This window comes from Schistocerca gregaria, chromosome 3 (assembly GCF_023897955.1).
Source record: "Schistocerca gregaria isolate iqSchGreg1 chromosome 3, iqSchGreg1.2, whole genome shotgun sequence".
In the NCBI taxonomy this organism is placed as follows: Eukaryota; Metazoa; Arthropoda; class Insecta; order Orthoptera; family Acrididae; genus Schistocerca; species Schistocerca gregaria.
In genome coordinates, this window is record NC_064922.1 from 647,132,663 (window position 1) to 647,151,035 (window position 18,373).

The 18,373-nt window shown below is 39.5% G+C and overlaps 1 protein-coding gene across 1 annotated transcript in view; it reads left to right on the forward strand.

Moving 5' to 3' along the window:
- The window catches only part of LOC126355850 (probable G-protein coupled receptor No18), a 1,435,292-nt gene extending 1,420,931 nt beyond the window's left edge, over positions 1-14,361 (forward strand). The window contains exon 9 of the mRNA XM_050006336.1: positions 9,700-14,361. Coding sequence (XP_049862293.1) covers positions 9,700-9,836 — 137 coding nt within the window. The 3' untranslated portion in view covers positions 9,837-14,361. The remainder of the gene's footprint in view (positions 1-9,699) is intronic.
- Positions 14,362-18,373: the final 4,012 nt, after the last annotated feature.

Here is an 18,373-nt window from a genome sequence, read left to right on the forward strand (position 1 = left end):
GTTTTAATTGTTAGCGGTGCTGCTTTTCACTCCACTGGCTAAATCTCGAAGTGCAGTTGGATATCTGCAAGCCATGAATTATTGGTTTTGGAGTAGTGGCATATTTGTATCTGTCATGTGGATCACAAAAGGCTTGTGTACAAAGTTGAGACTGATTTCAATAGTAGGGCTGTGCAGAAAATTGACTCATGTCCGACAATAAACCCTTTCTAATATATCTTTGGAGTATTAAGTCACATACTTTGTGTCACTTGCTGCACATTTCTGCGAATTAGTGGGTTCTCACCACAATCGCAACTGAGAGTACCGGATGCTTATAATTAAAGCGCAGTTACTCAAAGAGGTCCAGTCTGGGCAGTAATCATCGTAAGGTAGCGTAACTTGGTAGATATCCCACCGCCACAAGGCAAAAATCTGGTGCTGTGACTGCAAGAAAAACGTATAGAAACATTTCCATACGTAATGGATTAGGAGAGGGACAGGAAAGGTCAAACACGTGATAAAGCGTAGAGTTGATTCTATTATTAACCACGTCTTAGACAATTGGATTTGTAGAATCACCGGTGACGCCAATAAGACGCTGCATCCGTAAAACGACGTAATCAACAATTCCTGCAGGAGTTCCGGTGGAATCTGAGCAGCTTGTGTCTGGATACTGGCCTCCAGGTCAAGTAGAGACCGAACGTGTGCCTGGTAAACGCGTTCTTTTATATACCCCCAGAACCAAGTCACACGAATTCCAGTCAGCTGATCTTTCAGGCCGTGCATCTGGAAACTATCTGGAGGCCACACGTTCGTGGAAGGCTGCATTATGCAGATTTTTCACTAGGCGAGAGACTTGATCTGTGGTCCCATTTTCCATGAAATTATCGGTGTTCACACAGTTGTGCTCTTCCAAAGCAGGAGTCATTTGATGTACAAAGAGGTCTCGATGATATGAAGACGTCATGCTACACTTGACTTGCCCTCTGGGTGTATTCCATTCAAGGAAGACTGGGCCAAGAATAAAGGTGCTTGTGAATCCATACCACACAATCTCGTACGGCGAGTGCAGTGGCTCTTCGTACACAAGACACAGTTTAACAGTACCCACAAATTCGGCAGTTCTTTGTATTCACTGCATCCTATAATGTAAAATGTGCTTCGTCACTCTATACACTATGTGATCAAAAGTATCGCGACACCTGGCTGAAAATAACTTACAACTTTGTTGCGCCCTCCATCGATAATGCTGGAATTCAGTATAGTGTTGCCCCCCCCCCCCCCTTAGCCATGATGACAGCTTTCACTATTGCAGGCACACGTTCAATCAAGTGCTGGAATGTTTCTTGGGGAATGGCAGCCCGTTCTTCACGGAGTGCAGCACTGAGGAGAGGTATCGGCGTCGGTCGGTGAGGCCTAGCACGAAGTCGGCGTTCCAAAACATCCCAAAGGTGTTCTATAGGATTCAAGCTAGTCCATTACATGGATGTTGTTTGAACCGCGAAATTACTTTCAAAACCTTTTATTAAGAATTTACTTTATTTACTAGCGATTCATCAAGAACATTAACACATTTAATCACACTATGAGAACGTGGAAGTAGTTGCCAATGGTAACTGAAGAAACAAATTTAAAAAAAATTAATAAATGGAAATTTTATTCCTAAAAGCCTTAAAAAAACAGATTTAAAATTATAATCAGAAAGCACCCGGTAAATATCAAGTTACAATTTATTCATAGGAAGAAATAACATTTTTTTTTCTTTGTTTTTCGATAGTATGAGCATTCGGGCTGAGAACTTTGCCGTTCCCTTTTAACACGGGCCGTAATCACGACCGCTCACAACAACCTCTGAAAGACTGCACTGGAGTAAATCTGCAACACACCAGATTACTTTAAACCAAAAATTTTAACAACTCACACAAACAAATAAACTATGTACCCCGAAAGAGGAATGGAAATGGTACAAAACACTCACATTAAAAATTATTTGCCATCGAATGTGGAACTTGTCTTTAAAAGAACTCTTACGGTGGAAGGGTGGCAACTTTATATACTAAAATGACGACTTAAATAAAATCCATCAAATGCACTTTTACATAAAATGTACCAACATGCTCTACATTACACATATACCACCTCACAAGATGATAGGCAAGATAAAAACATATTTCAGGAAATCGGCCTTCACACCTTAAGCAATAAATTCGTTAACACCGAATCCGTCAAACATGACAGAGGCAGCTATTAACGTATGGCAGATTGACAGGGGGATTACTGAACAACCCGAACCGCAGATTGCTCTAACCCGCCCCAACTCCACAAGGGAAAACAGGCCATCCAATTCATAAATAACCACCTTCCCGCGGGTGGGCAAACGGAGAAGAATGGTGGGACGACTCCAAAACAAAGCGGCTGGTGACCTCCCAAGAAAACAAGTAGAATTTAACACGTAAATGAAACAACATATCTCCAGTCACTTAACTTCTAATAAACTGCTATTTCTGGCGAAGACCTGGCGCAGCACACCGAACGCTCTCCCTAACCGTCCACTGCCAGCCGCTTCAACGGACGCAGGAAGGCGCGCCGATCTCCCTTCTCACGGCGTCGCAGCTCGCCCCGGCCAGCCCGATGTCGTGGTTTGACTCCTGTTGCTCTCGTGTCGACCGCGAAGCTACTCCCTTTTCTATACGGCACGGCCCTCTGGACTCACGTGGGGACCTCAAATGCGCCGGCACTCAAGGCGGACCAGTCATCTTGTGTCTCAGTGCGCGACCGACCAACCGATCGATCCAAGCGCCAATGCCCATTGCCTGAACCAACTCGAGCAGACTGGCGGCCTAACGCGCAGACTCAGATGCAGGAACACAGCTCCGACCGGGCGACCACTAGCTGAGTTCTGCTATTGGCGGAGTGGCAAGACTCTCATTTTCTGCCTTTGAAGTTTGATCCAAACGACAGCCACACTAGCACTCCGGCGACAGACAGGCACTCACTGTCCCACAAATGCGAACGAGAGACAGACCAGCAACTGGTGACGCGAGACTGACCCAGCCGTACTCTGACTAACCAACTGTCCATCCGATAGCGCCCCTTAAATGCGAGTGAACAGGCAACCTTTCCCCTTTCCCACCAGAGGGAGACACCTAAGCTGCGATTGCCACAGCGGCGCCACCGCCAGAAACGGAGGGCTCGCTCTTCAAAACAGCAATTTTTACCACGGCTCATTATTGTCTTGTAACCAGATCACCACACGCCATGCATTATGAACAGGTGCCCGATCGTGTTGAAAGACGCAATCGCCACCCCTGAATTGCCCCTCAACAGTGGGAAGCATGAAAGTGCTTAAAACATCTGTGTAGGCCTGTGCTTTCATAGTGCCACGCAGAACAGCAATGGGTGGAAGCCCCCTCCATGGAAAATACGACCAAACCATAACACCACCGCTTCCGAATTTTACTGCTAGCACTACATAAGCTGGCAGATGTCGTTCACCGGGAATTCGCCATACCCACACCCTGCCATCGTATCCCCACATTCTGTACCGCGATTCGTACTCCACACAACGTGTCTCCACTGTTCAATCGTCCAATGTTTACGCTCCTTACACCAAGCGAAGAGTCATTTGGCTTATAAGCAGCCGCTCGGCCATGAAATACAAGTTTTCTCACCTTCTGCCTAACTGCCATAGTACTTGCAGTAGATCCCCTCAATAGTGGGAAGCATAAAAGTGCTTAAAACATCAGTGTAGGCCTGTGCTTTCATAGTGCCACGCAGAACAGCAATGGGTGGAAGCCCCCTCCATGGAAAATACGACCACACCATAACACCACCGCTTCCGAATTTTACCGCTAGCACTACATAAGCTGGCAGATGTCGTTCACCGGGAATTCGCCATACCCACACCGTGCCATCGTATCGCCACATTCTGTACCGCGATTCGTACTCCACACAACGTGTCTCCACTGTTCAATCGCCCAATGTTTACGCTCCTTACACCAAGCGAAGAGTCATTTGGCTTATAAGCAGCCGCTCGGCCATGAAATACAAGTTTTCTCACCTTCTGCCTAACTGCCATAGTACTTGCGGTAGATCCTGATGCAGTTTGGAATTCCTGTGTGATGGTCTGAATAGATGCCTGCCTGTTACACATTACGCCCCTCTTCAACTGTCGGGGGTCTCTGTTAGTCAACAGACTAGGTCGGCCTGCAGGCTTTTGTGCTGTACGTGTCATTTCACGTTTCCACTTCACTAGCATATCGGAAACAGTGGACCTAGGGATGTTTAGGAGTGTGGAAAGCTCGCATGCAGACGTATGACACAAGTGACACCCAATCACCTGACCACGCTCGAAGTCCGTGAGTTCCGCAGAGCGCCCCATTCCCCTCTCTCACGACATTTAATGACTGCTGAGATCGCTGATATGGAGTACCTGGCAGTATGTGGCAGCACAATGCACCTGATATGAAAAACGTATGTTTTTGGGTGTGTCCGGATACTTTTGATCACATAGTGCATATTGTCCGGCCCCATGTCATAATTTTCATTCCGTGTCAGAAACCAAAGAGCGAGTTCAGAATGGTGCTGCGGTTCATGACGTTTCAGTTGCTGCAATTTTTCGATCTTGTATTGGTACCAGTGTAATATAGACCGCACAACTTTCCATACTGTTGACCATTGGATGGACAATTTTCGTGACACTGCAAGAGCACTAGCACCATCTGAAACACGTACTGAATGGTCAGTTACAATAACAGCAACATTGTCAATAACTTCCACTGTGATGGCACACACCTTTTTCTTCCAGGTGCAACACCAAGTTCACCCTTGTTTTCGAATTTCATTGTCATTTTCTTTCAACCATTTAATGACATCAGGCCTCTCATTAGACATTTCAATCGGCGATACTCTCTCACTGCAGCAGTATGATCGCAGTGGTTCACAAAGTACGGTTTCACAAGCAGCGCAAGATCTCTATTTTCTCTGCAGCCATGCTGCTCACTCACATTATGGCTTGTGAAATGACAGTGGATGTCATAGTTTCATGCAGGCAGTGCACGGCGGCAGATTTGCACCTGGTGGCCAAAGTGGGAACTAATTTTTTTTCCAGCGTACATCAGTTCGTGATCAACGCATTAGCACATCTACCAAGTTTGACCGCCATATAATAATTACAGCCACACTGGACTTCTGTGAATAGCTGCACTTTAATTATAGCCTCTCGGTAAGTAACGACACCACAAACTCTCTGAGGACGAGGCGTTAAGTAATATTTCAAAGGAGGCTGTTATCCCAGGAAAAGGGCCCATTTCCGTTTAATTAAGATTTTCATTCTCCAACGCACACTCGTTTATGCTGTTGTCCTGGGCAGCTGTCTCCTATTCAAGATTAATAAGAGATCATGCACCTTTCACTAGTGGCATGGATGCTCACATTTGAATTCAAAGTCATCCATGCAAATTAAAATTATTTAAAAGTTAATATAAAACACAAACATTCTGGTGTAAAAGATAAACTAACGTCTTTCCCATGTTGGATGAAGATATATCGATGGCAGACACCATTGGCTTTGTAGGTTTACTGCAGTAACTCTAACGGCGGTGGCTACACCAAGGATCGAAATTCTAATATAACCGGCTGTAGAGCAGGCAAAAGTCAGTCCTCTTTAGGCAACCAGATCACCTAGGTGGCGTCGTCTCGTCCCGCTGTACTGCCAAGTGACTCTGACTGATCGACTTCAAATGGTAGACTCAGACACATTTTCTCTATACCTGTTCTGGCAAAGCGTGTGTCGTGTGAAACACTCTGAACTCGTTCACATTATTGTCAAGTGTCACTGATGCATCCTGTGCCATACACTGAATTTCAATGACTTCAGGGTCAGTTTCTTCTAATTCTCTTGTGTGTTTTTTACTTTGGACACAGGGATCCAGCGTTTTTAAGTTGCCTTAATGTTTGATGGCCAGTTACTTAAATTTAGTCTTCAATTCCAGGACCGTACACCAATCCTCCCTCTAACTTAAATTGTTCCTGGAGAGCAATTCTCACTTTTTCACTCGAATGTGTTTCTTATCAATAAGGTTGAGGTTACTCTTCCCCCCTCCTCCCTCCCTCCTTCCACACTCCTTCTTTTTCACATCCCACTTCTTTAGTTGCTCCCCTCTCTGCCTCACTCTTCATCACCACTTTCTCTGCATTACTCACCCACCTCCACATGTTCTATTTCTCTCTGTCTGCTATGTAATTTACACTCTCAACTCTTTTCATCCTGTTGTGCAACCCCCAAGGTCATCTGTCGAAACATCTACTGCACACTACCCAGCTACCCTATGCTTGGCTCATGCTTTCTTTCATACCCCTCCCCACTTCCACCTACCCAAACAACTGTTATCAATAATTGGTATTCAATAATCAGTTTCACCACTACCTGGTTGATATAGTGTAGTTTTGGTATCTGTGTGGTTTTGCTTATAAATGTGTATATTCTTACAAGAAAGAGACCAAGCGCTAGTGTTAATTATTTTCTATTTCATCTTTGTGTTTGCCATGCACCAGTAGACAAAAGGTAAGTGGTTGATTTTCCTTCATTTTACGTATTGTTCCATCCAGGAAATTCCATTATTGTTGTATGAAAGCAGACATTGGAGTCATATCTGTTGACATGGCACTCAAAGGTCAAGAAATTATTTTATAATGGTTATGCAATAAAAGCTTTCACATCCTGTGATCCATGATTTTTTTGGATTTATGCTGTAGTTTTCACCATAATTTGCACCCTTATATTGTTACCTGTATTATAGTAGCATTAATGAATCTAGCCTAAGCCTTCAAAAGTGGAATATTATGTCCTAGATCCTGAAAAAAATAAAAGAATTTAGCAACTAAGATGGAAGATGATGCAGATACCCATGCTACCTTTTTATTTCTTACTGGGAACAAGAAAGACAGAGAACTACATTTTAAATGAAACTTCCTGTCAGATTAAAACTGTGTGCTGGACCGAGACTCGAACTCGGGACCTTTGCCTTTCACGGGCACGTGCTCTACCAACTGAGCTACCCAAGCACAACTCACGCCCCGTTCTCACAGCTTTACTTCTGCCAGTACCTCGTCTCCTACTTTCCAAACTTCACAGAAGCTCTCCTGAGAACCTGCAGAACAAGCACTCCTGAAAGAAAGGGTTGAGGACAGGGCATGAGTCGTGCTTGAGTAACTCAGTTGCTAGAGCACTTTCCCACAAAAGGCAAAGGTCCCGAGTTTGAGTCTCAGTCCAGCACACAGTTTTAATCTGCCAGGAAGTTTCATATCAGCGCACACTCCGCTGCAGAGTAAAAATCTCGTTCTGGATACATTTTAAATGCATTTGTCATGCTACTTAATAGAGAATTTTAGTAAACTGCGAACACTCAAAAGCACACAGAAAACTAAATAATTTTATAAACTCAAGGAAGTTAGGAGGCAATTGAAGAATAGGTGAGAGATTCCTGCCATTTATTATTACAGACTGAAATAATTTGATAAATATCAAAATGTGAAAAAGACAGTAGATTAAATGATAGAAGCATGCTGTTTAATATATAAGACTAAAGCAATAAAGGCATGAGAAGTGGAGTGGGACAAATGCAGACAATGCCCAACAAAAATTGTCTTCTACAATCAAACATTGGCACATTAGGGAATTCACATATGGAGCACAAAAGTGTGGAAATTAAATGTGGAGCACATAAAAATTAGAAATGAAGAATTAATTATCATTTTAAATTTAGTAATACAGAAATACTTAAAAAATAAAGTAGGGAGAGGAGGACTGTATAACACGAATGAAACAGTAAATCTACAGAAAAGTCTCAGCAGAAAAATGAGTAGCTTATTTTTACAATTTTAATGTTCACTTTATGGCCAAACTGTTCATCAGTCCACAAAATGAAACAATAGTTTGTGTGGGTATTGCAGTTATTATGTTGTGCACAGTTCTAAATAGCTCTTACAGTGGTGGAAAAGACATGTTCAGAAAATAGAAACACTATGTATAAATGTTGTAGCAGGTTATGGAGGCAGATAATAATCTCATAAGCCTAGTTACAAATTAATTGAAAAACATGGTCAAGATTGTCAAATACAAGTTCAGTTCAGCCCAGGAGCACAAAAGTGGCAAATGTAATTTGCTTTGCAGAGGCAAAGTGATATAATACATACAAAATAACTAGCGAAAGAAAAAACTGGAAGGAGACCAGCTGCTAGGCAGCCTTATATTGGCTCACTACAGAACTACATGAGACTGGCCTCTGATGCCATTTTATTTCCATGGCAGAAGTGTCCTCACAAGATGTGGGTTAAGTTATGCTTATCAATATGTTTGTTTGCCTCTCTCTTTTTCACTTCTGCTGGTACCTGTTTTAATAACTTACATTTATAAAAGCAGTTAACATAAGGCTAGAATGAGCAACAGTACAGGGCAGGAGGCTGTTACTAAATGTAAATTAGATAGTGTGAAATTGATGTTATTTTGTATAAGACATAAAAGAGGTTACTATGCAGCAAGACACATAAACAGGGCTAAACCAGTAAATTGACTTTTGCTTGCCTTTCTTACCAAATGAGCCATCCAAGCATGTGTCATAATGTGATTCAGAGATTAAACTTGTCACTAACTCCTCCCTGTTACTTTCAAATTCCACAAACAATGTCCTATTAAAAGCAAAAATTTGTCTTTAACTCCAAGTCTGGCTTGCAGTTTTAGTATGACACATACAAATCAATGCAATGTGGAATCCAACAATAACAAAGGAAATCCACATTACAGGCTTTTGCTTGAGAACATAATACCACTGTTCCAGAAGGCATAAGAAATAAGCAATTACTATCACTCAAGCATAAAAGAATAGTTATGAAACCTGCATTATTGGTCAGAGTTGTTTTCTAAACTGGCTCAGTGATTGAGGCATTGGAAGACTTGAGTCGTATTCTGGAGGTCTGGTCTCCTGGCTTTGATTTACCATGGTCTCCATAGTTCAATTACACTGGATGCTTGGACGATTCCTTTAAATATGATGTGCTGACTTCCATGTTCATCATTTCCATTTATCTTTGCCATCCCCTCCAAGCTCGTGCTCCTCTCTAACCACCTTATTATTAACAGACCATTTTCTTTGAATTGAGTCTTTAATAGCAAAGATTTTTCATAATTTATTAGTGTGAATGTTGTAAAAGAACAAACTATTCATATAAAGTGTATACTGTATACTTCACTGTAACCAGATTGTTACTGTGATCACACAGTTACAAGTGGTCATGTAATATGAGTCTTTCAGAGCCACAGTTGTGCACTATAGAAATAACTGTCAACACTATGTATGGTTCTGTGCCAGATACTTTATTTTTGTTTCATTTTATAATATTTCTTCAGAAATTGTGTTTTTCAACAAAAATATGTTATAAATGTGTGTTATGGTGAAACTCATCTTCATTCCTAATGGTCATCATAGCAACAACTTTCATCTCATTTTCTGAGATGCTGCATAAGTGAAACACTGAACAGGAAATATTTATATTGTCACTGGACTATGCATGTAATATGGTTTTACTGTTATTGGTAATTACACAACATTTCATTAAAGAATGGATAATTTATGCCTTGGAACCATTAGTTCTGTGAAATGTGTGTCATAATAACTTCTTATTGTTACTGTTGCTAACGAAATATTTCTCATCTTACAGGATGGATAAACTCAGCCATTAATCCCTTCATTTATGCATTCTACAGTCCAGATTTCCGGATTGCATTTTGGCGACTAACATTAAGGCACTGTTCTAAACCAAGAAGACCTCAGGATCCTTCCATAAGACATAAGTGAGTGTTGTACAATTAGCAGTGGTTTGAAAACCTTAAGTGAACTGCCATTATGTAGCACATAACTCATGTAGAGAGAGTAGCTCAAAAGGAAGTTGAAAGAGAAATATTATCTAGTCAAGAGGATACCCATTTGCTGTGATCTCTCTCTTTAAATACTGTACAGAATGTCTAGTCCATTAAGAAAATAGAAACATTATGCACTGGAAATTTAAAAGAAGTGAGCGATGCAGTTGTGACAAGCAAGAATGTGTGATACAGGTTTTCTTCGAATTGAGTCTTTAATAGCAAAGATTTTTCATAATTCATTAGTGTGAATGTTGTAAAAGAAAAAACTATTCATATAAAATGTATACTGTATGCGTAACTGTAACCAGAGTATTACTATGATCACACGGTTATAAGTGGTCATGTAATTGAGTCTTATGGAGCCACAGCAGTACACTATATAAATAATTGTCAACACTATGTGTGATTCTGTGCCAGAAACTTTATTTTTGTTTCATTTTATAACATTTCTTCAGGAATTGTGTTTTTTCAACAAAAATATGTGATAAATGTGTGATATAGGTGAAACTCATCTATGTCCACAATTTGAAGTACATTCAATTAATTTCTATGGCACACATATAATAGTTTTGAAACAGCTTACTATTGACAACATTTAAAAAACAAAATTTTAGTGAACTAGTTCTCAATTCAAGGAAGAAACCAAATTCTGAATTCAAGACTGTCTCAAAACTGTAGAGTCTGAAAACAGCTCTAAGTAAAGTTTTCCGCAAATGAAAATGCAATACATGAAACAATCATCTGTTGTAAACTTGTAGAGGCAGGACTTCTGAAATAAGTTCAAAATTTATTACTATACCAAATCCCCATAGAGGAGGATGTAACACTTTACTGTAAAATGACCAAAGAGTCTCATTAACCTGTGTTATAGAAAGTATTTCTAGATCGTACAGTGTAACATCTACTTTCCTGTTATCCCTTTTTCTATGTTATGCATAACATGACAGTAACTTCCTGTTGTCATGTCAGTATCATCAATGGGAGCTGAATGCATTTCCTAGCACCAAGGAAACTGAGTCAACAGCAGGATGAACTATAATTCTTAATTTAACAGTTATATACTGTAAAGCTTCTGCCAGCTACAATTAAATTTCTGTACAGCTTGTTTAGATATGAAAATGGAACAGATATAAAAACTTTCCCAGTAATGTATCGAAGTAACTGACTTCAAATTATAAGTGACTTATGTTACATTTTTGTTTTACATTCTTTAACAGTCACATAGTAATGAAGACAGACAGAAAAGAAACAAAGCTAGTCAAAGATTAGCTAAAAAAAATTATGAGTTTTTCTTTTCTGTCATATTTTATCATTCTTGGAATTTTTCTGCCACTATCACTTACTCATTGCCAGAAAAAATCAATATTGTGTCTGTAAGTAAACCAATACAACATCTTATTTTCAAACAAGCCGTAACATTTATCAAATAATTCTTTCAGTGTCTTATTATGATTAAAAAATATCTTTTGCAAGGCAACCCTGCTTTATCTTTAAAGAGAGCACATTAATTCATAACCTCATACACCATTTCAATGCACATCATCATATTACATTCAGATTTGTGTTGATACAAGGACAGCACTCATCACTAAAGGAAACAATACCTTCTGTGAAGTAATTTATTTCACAAGTCAAAAATGGTTGTTGTGATACCTTATGAAACTATGACATGAGTACCTATCCACCAACTATCAAAAACCTCTGTTCATTTTATTTATATTTCTAGTCTCACTTCTGATCTTTACATTTCTGGTATATACAGAAGAAAGAAAATATAACACCATCATTTTGTAAGTATTCAACACTCAGTCTTAATTTTATTTACTATGATACAAAGGAATTTCTGTAGTTGTACAACATATTACAGCCAGGATTTTATGTAAGAAAATCACTTGCTGTTTTTCTTTTACTGTACATGTATCTTTTGATCTTCTCACTACTTTAAACTTTTCCAGCTTCTAACAACAATCACTGTTTTGTCACTTTGCAGAATTTATTTTTTCTTTAAAAATATTTTCGGTGTTTCCCATACTTCAGCATTTTGAACAGTGCAAATTTTCTTCTAATCAATCCATCATTCTTCAAACATGAAAGATAAGGAGATGGAAAATATGTATAGGTGGATATCAGATGGACTCCAAAGACATTCTTTCTGCTATTGGCCAAGAAAGCTATCCAAGTTCTACAGACCGCAATGTTTTGCTAATTAGATAATAGTCATTATGTAACACATTCCTAGCACCCACATTACCGAAAAAACAAATAGCTCATTCCTTTAGATTTTCACCATGAATGCCCACTACTTTTATTTTTGCATTTATCAGCTATAAATTCCAGAAAATCTTGTCAAATTAACACCTCTATTTATCTGTTACATACAGATGTTGTGTCCATGAACCATATGTTTTCATGAGAATTATTTTTCAGACATTTGCTTTTTGATGTTGTACTAAAGCTGAGGCTCTTTAATTTATGCTTCAATGCTCTATCAAAAAGCGCATGTATTCTCTCTTCAAGTTTCTTGCTAGTTTTATTAATAACAATGAAATTTTTTAATTTCATTTTCTAACTTCTGTCTGGAAGAAGAACTTTGACAAATAACATTATCTTCACGACAATAATTGTCTGCTTGCCCATTTTAAATGTTTTCATACCACCTAGTATCTAGCCAGTCTACCAGTGCTGTAACATTCCATCCAGGTCCTCATTCATTCAACCAGATCTATAGACCTTGTGACTCATATTTCACAAATTTCAACCTGAGTATGAAATTTTCTCTCACTACACATTGCTTCCTTAGAAATGAAACAATTCATCAGATACTGCCTGGAAATATCATTTTCTGAAAATGGGTCCTAATATAAGATTTGAGTCACTCGTGCCATTTTTTCGTGCTTCACAACACTCTTCTACTGTAATTTTTTTTTTTTTACATGTGCCTTTTAAGATATGGCTTGTCTTATGCCACACCCCTTAGGGGTTCCCTTCCCTTCACGGCAGGATTTAGAGAAAACTATCTGTGACTGAATATATTAATGATAAAATCACTAAATCAACTTCTCTGTGTGGTGTTCAGTACTTGAATGGTGGTACTGGTGTGATGAAAAAGTTACTGTTCACACACCATATGGGTATTCCAATCCGGTAAAATCACTATGATCACTGAGGCATTCATACCGCTGATGCACCAGGTTGAAGATATCTGTTTCATAAACCATTGTGTCCTGCTGCTTGAAAAAGTTTGTTACTGCCCACTGCACATCATCATCCAATAGGAATCGTAGACCCTTCATGCCCTTTTTAAGGGACTGAAGGCATGATAATTGTGTGGGGAGTGATCAGGACTATACTGTCAGTGCTTGAGTGTCTCCCGTTTCATTTGATGTAGCTTCTGTGTTATGACATTTGTGATATGTGGGTTATCAGGAAACAGCAGTATTTTTTGGTGCACTGTCCCATATTGGATGTTTTCGGCAGACATACTGCCCCATACACATGTTTCATTCTCTGATGGATGTCTTCCATTGTTTGTCCCTCATCAGTCAAGAAAAGAATAACAGCACATTGGCCCCGTTTAGACACATTTGCTAATAATGTCACCGTAGTTCACATTTCTTCATTTACCTCATGCATGCCAGAAAGACTTGAATACTGCAGCAATCCCTTACCTACATGTTGGTGCTTATAAATGTTCATCAGTGTCAACTACATTGTATATACACTGCAGCAACACCCTCAAATTGAAACTTTTTGATCACCTGTTAGACTTTGGGAAAACTCATAGTCTCGGCAGCCATAATTTACATTCATAACTGACAAGACATACTACTCAGTGAGAAAGATATTATAAAAAGTGTATTTGATACATCTTCTGCCAGTTCTGTTTATTATTTTATACTTGTCTGATCACAACTAAACTATAGGGAAATTGCTCAATATTTGACGGCTTTTTTGTCTCCCCTTGTGCTTGTTTCTCCATTGATGTATCGCATTTTGACATGTTGTTCCAATCAGTGAATTTCCTCATTTAGTTGTCTTGGTTTATCAGTTTTTTAAATTAACTGAACAACTGAAGTATGCTACAACATAATAACTGTTAAGCAGGACAATGTCATGAGATGAATTTGCTACTGTTAAATAGAGAGTTGTTGGTGGAAATGTTGTTCACAGTAACTACAAATGTAATGATGTTTTAAGTAAACAGCAAATTTGTTAGTAATAAATGTCTGTCAGTCATAGAATGAATTCAGTTTACATTTCCACTTTTAATCACTGTAGCTGTTTTTCTAAGTACACTACCAGATACATGAAAATTGTTGTCATTAATGTTTCCTTAAGAAGTTATGTAAGTTATTGAATGACTGTGTCCTTATTTTTATAGTGTGACTGGCTGTATATTTATTAAAAGATTTCTTATTATAATAACACAAGGAAGGTGATTAAAACTTTCAAAAAGATTACTACTGTGTTCTCTTTTTGCTTTAATTATGATGAAATTTTAATTATGAAAAATAATATCCTATTAAAAGCAGAACAATATCAGAAGACAGCATGACACTTGCTTTGCAGCAGAATATGCCTGCACATTGTCAGACATTATATGCTATAACCAAGAGCAGATCACAGCAGGTAAATAAAACTTATACAGCTTCACAGAACCTATGCTAGTTTGTTACTTATCATTTCAAATGGTACCAAAGAGAGAAAATTGGTACATGTAAACTTCTTTTGGTGAGAGATGTCTACATTTGCCCATCATACAGCTGCTATTCACATACAATCGGAAATCAGACTGAGCATATGAATTTATGTTATGCTATTACTAATATAGTTGTACCTTTATTGTAATTAAATTAATGTTTAAGCCATTTATTGAGGCAAGTAAGAGCATTTTGTAAAATATAACAGATCCCATATCAATAGAAATTTTCATTTCCCTGGAACATAACACGTAAACATGTGATGAACTGTAGCACATTCTTAAGTGCCCATTTCTGACTTATGGTAATTGACTGTTGTTTTAATTTTCACTCTTAGTACTTCAATATTCAGTTTCTAGTAAATAAATTAAATATTTCTTCTTTCCCCAAATACTTGTCTAGAAATTTTAAAACAAGAATTCGTTGACAGTCTTGTCAAACTACAGGGCATAGGAAAATCAGTTGAGTGCTTAATTAATAAGAACTTGTGTGTTACTAGTATTCAATATAATCATTATTAAAAGGTGACATATTGCTGTTTATGCCATCCTATTCAAGTAGCCATGGAGCTGTGTTCATGTAACCATCGTCGATTCATTGTGGAATCATTTTTTTAAAATAGTGATTCTTGTATTACAGCTCAGTGTCAATCTTCCAGAACTTCTGTGTGGTTAGGGGGATGTGTTCCACCCCATATCATGGTTTTGTTACGAGTGAAAAACTTCAAAGAACTATGTTCAGCGCCAAAATGAAGCTTAATAAGTCATTTTTCAATACTCAGAACAACAGAAAATATTAAGTGGCTTATGCACACTATGAAGACCACCTCATAGAAGACAACTAATAAGCATTCTTCACTACCCATCTCTCTGATCACAGTGTAATGCAATTACATTAGTACTATTTATGCTTTTACCCTTAATAATGAACACAGTTCAGTTACTAAAGACTCAGTATTACATAAAACAAGTAACATTTTCAGAACCAGGGCTTCAAGCGATGATGATGACTTGACTCTCATTGTGAACAGTGAAGCTCATTTCAATTTCTCTTACATTAAGAATCAGAAATTATATTGTTGTAGCAGATAAAACCCCATGCTGTAATGAAGAAATATGTAAGCTGGCATACTTAGAGAGGGGTAGTGACTACAGAGGAAAACCTGGCAATTCTTGAACATTTCCAGTTATCCAAACTAAGAAGAGAACACTTAAATTGAAGGGGTTCGCAAAAGAAAATGATAACCCTCAATTTAATAATGGTAACACTGCTAACTATATCTGGTGTATTTTCTAATGTACCACATGCTTGTAGAAAATAATTCCACATTTGCTGCTTGAAAGCACTTATATCTAAATAAATTGCTTTCTCCTATGTGTTAATGTTTTGTCTTTGAATTTAACTTAGCATATAACATGCAATAATTCAAAGTATGTTCTTGCAGGTTAGCACTTCCTTCTGCTGACCCCTTCAACTGCAATGAAATGAGGTTCCAATAGCTCATACCTCTAGTATTGTGTTGATTCTGTGGGTATTATGTGGCATAGAACCATAATAACACACTTTTAGAGTAAGAATTAACATTTACTTCAGCACTGAACAGAGCGTATACAGAAATGGATGTGAAACATGGCACGAGTGAACAAAGACGGGAAGAACAAAACAAAAGAGAGTAATCAAAGAAGTGTCACTTCACATCACAGATGCCACAGAGCCCCCCCCCCCACCTCCCCCCCCCCTATTCCAGCAGTGTGGGGCAAAGCGGGCACATGTCCACAAAAAATCTTCGTACCAGCATGGCAGGCGGAGGTGGCGTCCGGCGCATGAAGTGTATGGTTCAGTCACAACATCGTCATGGTCTTGCATGGCACAACCCATCACAGGTGAGCAAAAAGTGATGATGAACTGGCAACCGTAGTCCGTGATAAGTGACAGGGGGCATCCGAATCTAGCCACCCACACTGAAATGAATGCACAAGTGATTGTCTTAGCAGTAATGCCTACCAGGGTACCGCCTCAACCTAATGGGTGACATGCTTGATCATGGAAAGGATGTATTTGTATCCCTCAGAAGGGGGAAGAGGACCGTCCTCGTCAATGTGTAGGTGGCCCCTGGGGACATTGAACTGTCCTAAAGGAGGTTGTGCATGTCTGCTCACTTTGCTCCATTAACAAGTAACGTAAGGGTATGCCCAGCCAGACGAAATGTTTGGTTATGATGCATATTGTTGCCGACATTTGGGGGTGAGCAAGATTATGTAACATGTCAAAAATCCCATGCTGAAAGGGGGTGGGGGAAGGCACCAAGGAGTGGGGTGGGGCGAACAAGTAGAAACATCACAGACAATAGGAACTGACGTCCCTTGCAGGGCAATAGGTTTAATGATGAGCAAAAAACCATTTGTCAGAGAGCAGATGTTGTGTGTCCACGTCTTTGGCCTGAAACTGAGCCAGTTCCTCAGAGTTCAACCAGGGGGAGATCATCGATATGCAGGAGAGGTAGTCACCAACTACATTTTCCACACCGCGGATGTAACAAGCATCCAAAGAATGTTGGCAAATAAAGTCCATGTGCCATAAGCGGTGTTGTGGGAGATCTTTTGATGGGTTGTGGATTGCTCAACAAGAGGTTTATGATTAGAATAGATGGAAAAGCATGTTCAGTGTCACTCCTGAGATGTTTGACTGCCTCATAAACTGCGAAGAGGTTGTGGTCAAAGGCCAACCATTAACACTGACTCCTTGTAGGCATTTTTGAGAATAAACATAGAGGCTGCATTGAGTCTGCAGTTTGCTGTTGGAGGACAGCACCTACTGCTGAGTATCTAGCATTGGCAGTGATAGAAATCTGCACCTCGGGGTCTGGGTGGGCAAACTCATTGCCTGCGTGATGGACGATTTCAAATTGTGGAAAGCATCTAGCAAGAGCCTAATCCAGTCCAGTTTACACTTTCCGGTTGTATTTTTACCAGAGAGGGTGTCGGTTAGAGCTGACTGTATGGCGACAGCCCGAGGTATATGTCACTTATAAAAGTTCACCAATCGTAGGAAATGGCATAGTTGTGTGTAGTCCTTGGGGAGAGTGAGGATATTCGCAATTCGTGAGTCAGTAGGGTGGAGGCCATCAGTTAAGACCATATGGCCAAGGAAAGTAACAGATGTGGAACAGAGTGGTGATTTGTTGTCGTTAATACCCACACCATTGGCCGCAAGGGCCACATGAACTGCATTAAGGTGAAATTGGTGGTCCTCTGCAGACAAGAAAAATATAAGTATGTCATCCAAATAGACAAAAACGAAAGGAGGTGGTAGCAAAATCGAATCAATGAAACGTTGCCACATCTGTAAAGCATTTTTTAAACCATAGGGCACAAAGCAGTATTCGAAAAGGCCGAAAGACATAATGATTGCCATTTTCGGAATGTCCGGTGGGTGCGCTGGAATTTGGTGATATTCCTTCGAACAGTCCAGGATAGAAAAGAACTTATAGCCATGCAGTAACTGCATGAAATCCTGTATATGAGGAATCGGATAGTTGTCTATGTAGTTGTAGCATTAAGGGACTGGTAGTCGCCGCACATGCAAAGCGAACTGTCTTTCTTAGACACCAGGTGGTTGGGGGAGGATCAGTTGCTGTCAGAAGGTAGGAGCACACCTGAAACCAATAAACCATGAACTATCTCTTTCACTTGTAACAAGTTTGAAGTGTTATGCGTTGAGCTTTGTGGCGATTCAGTGGCAGGTGGCATTGCTGATTGCCGAATCCTGTGAA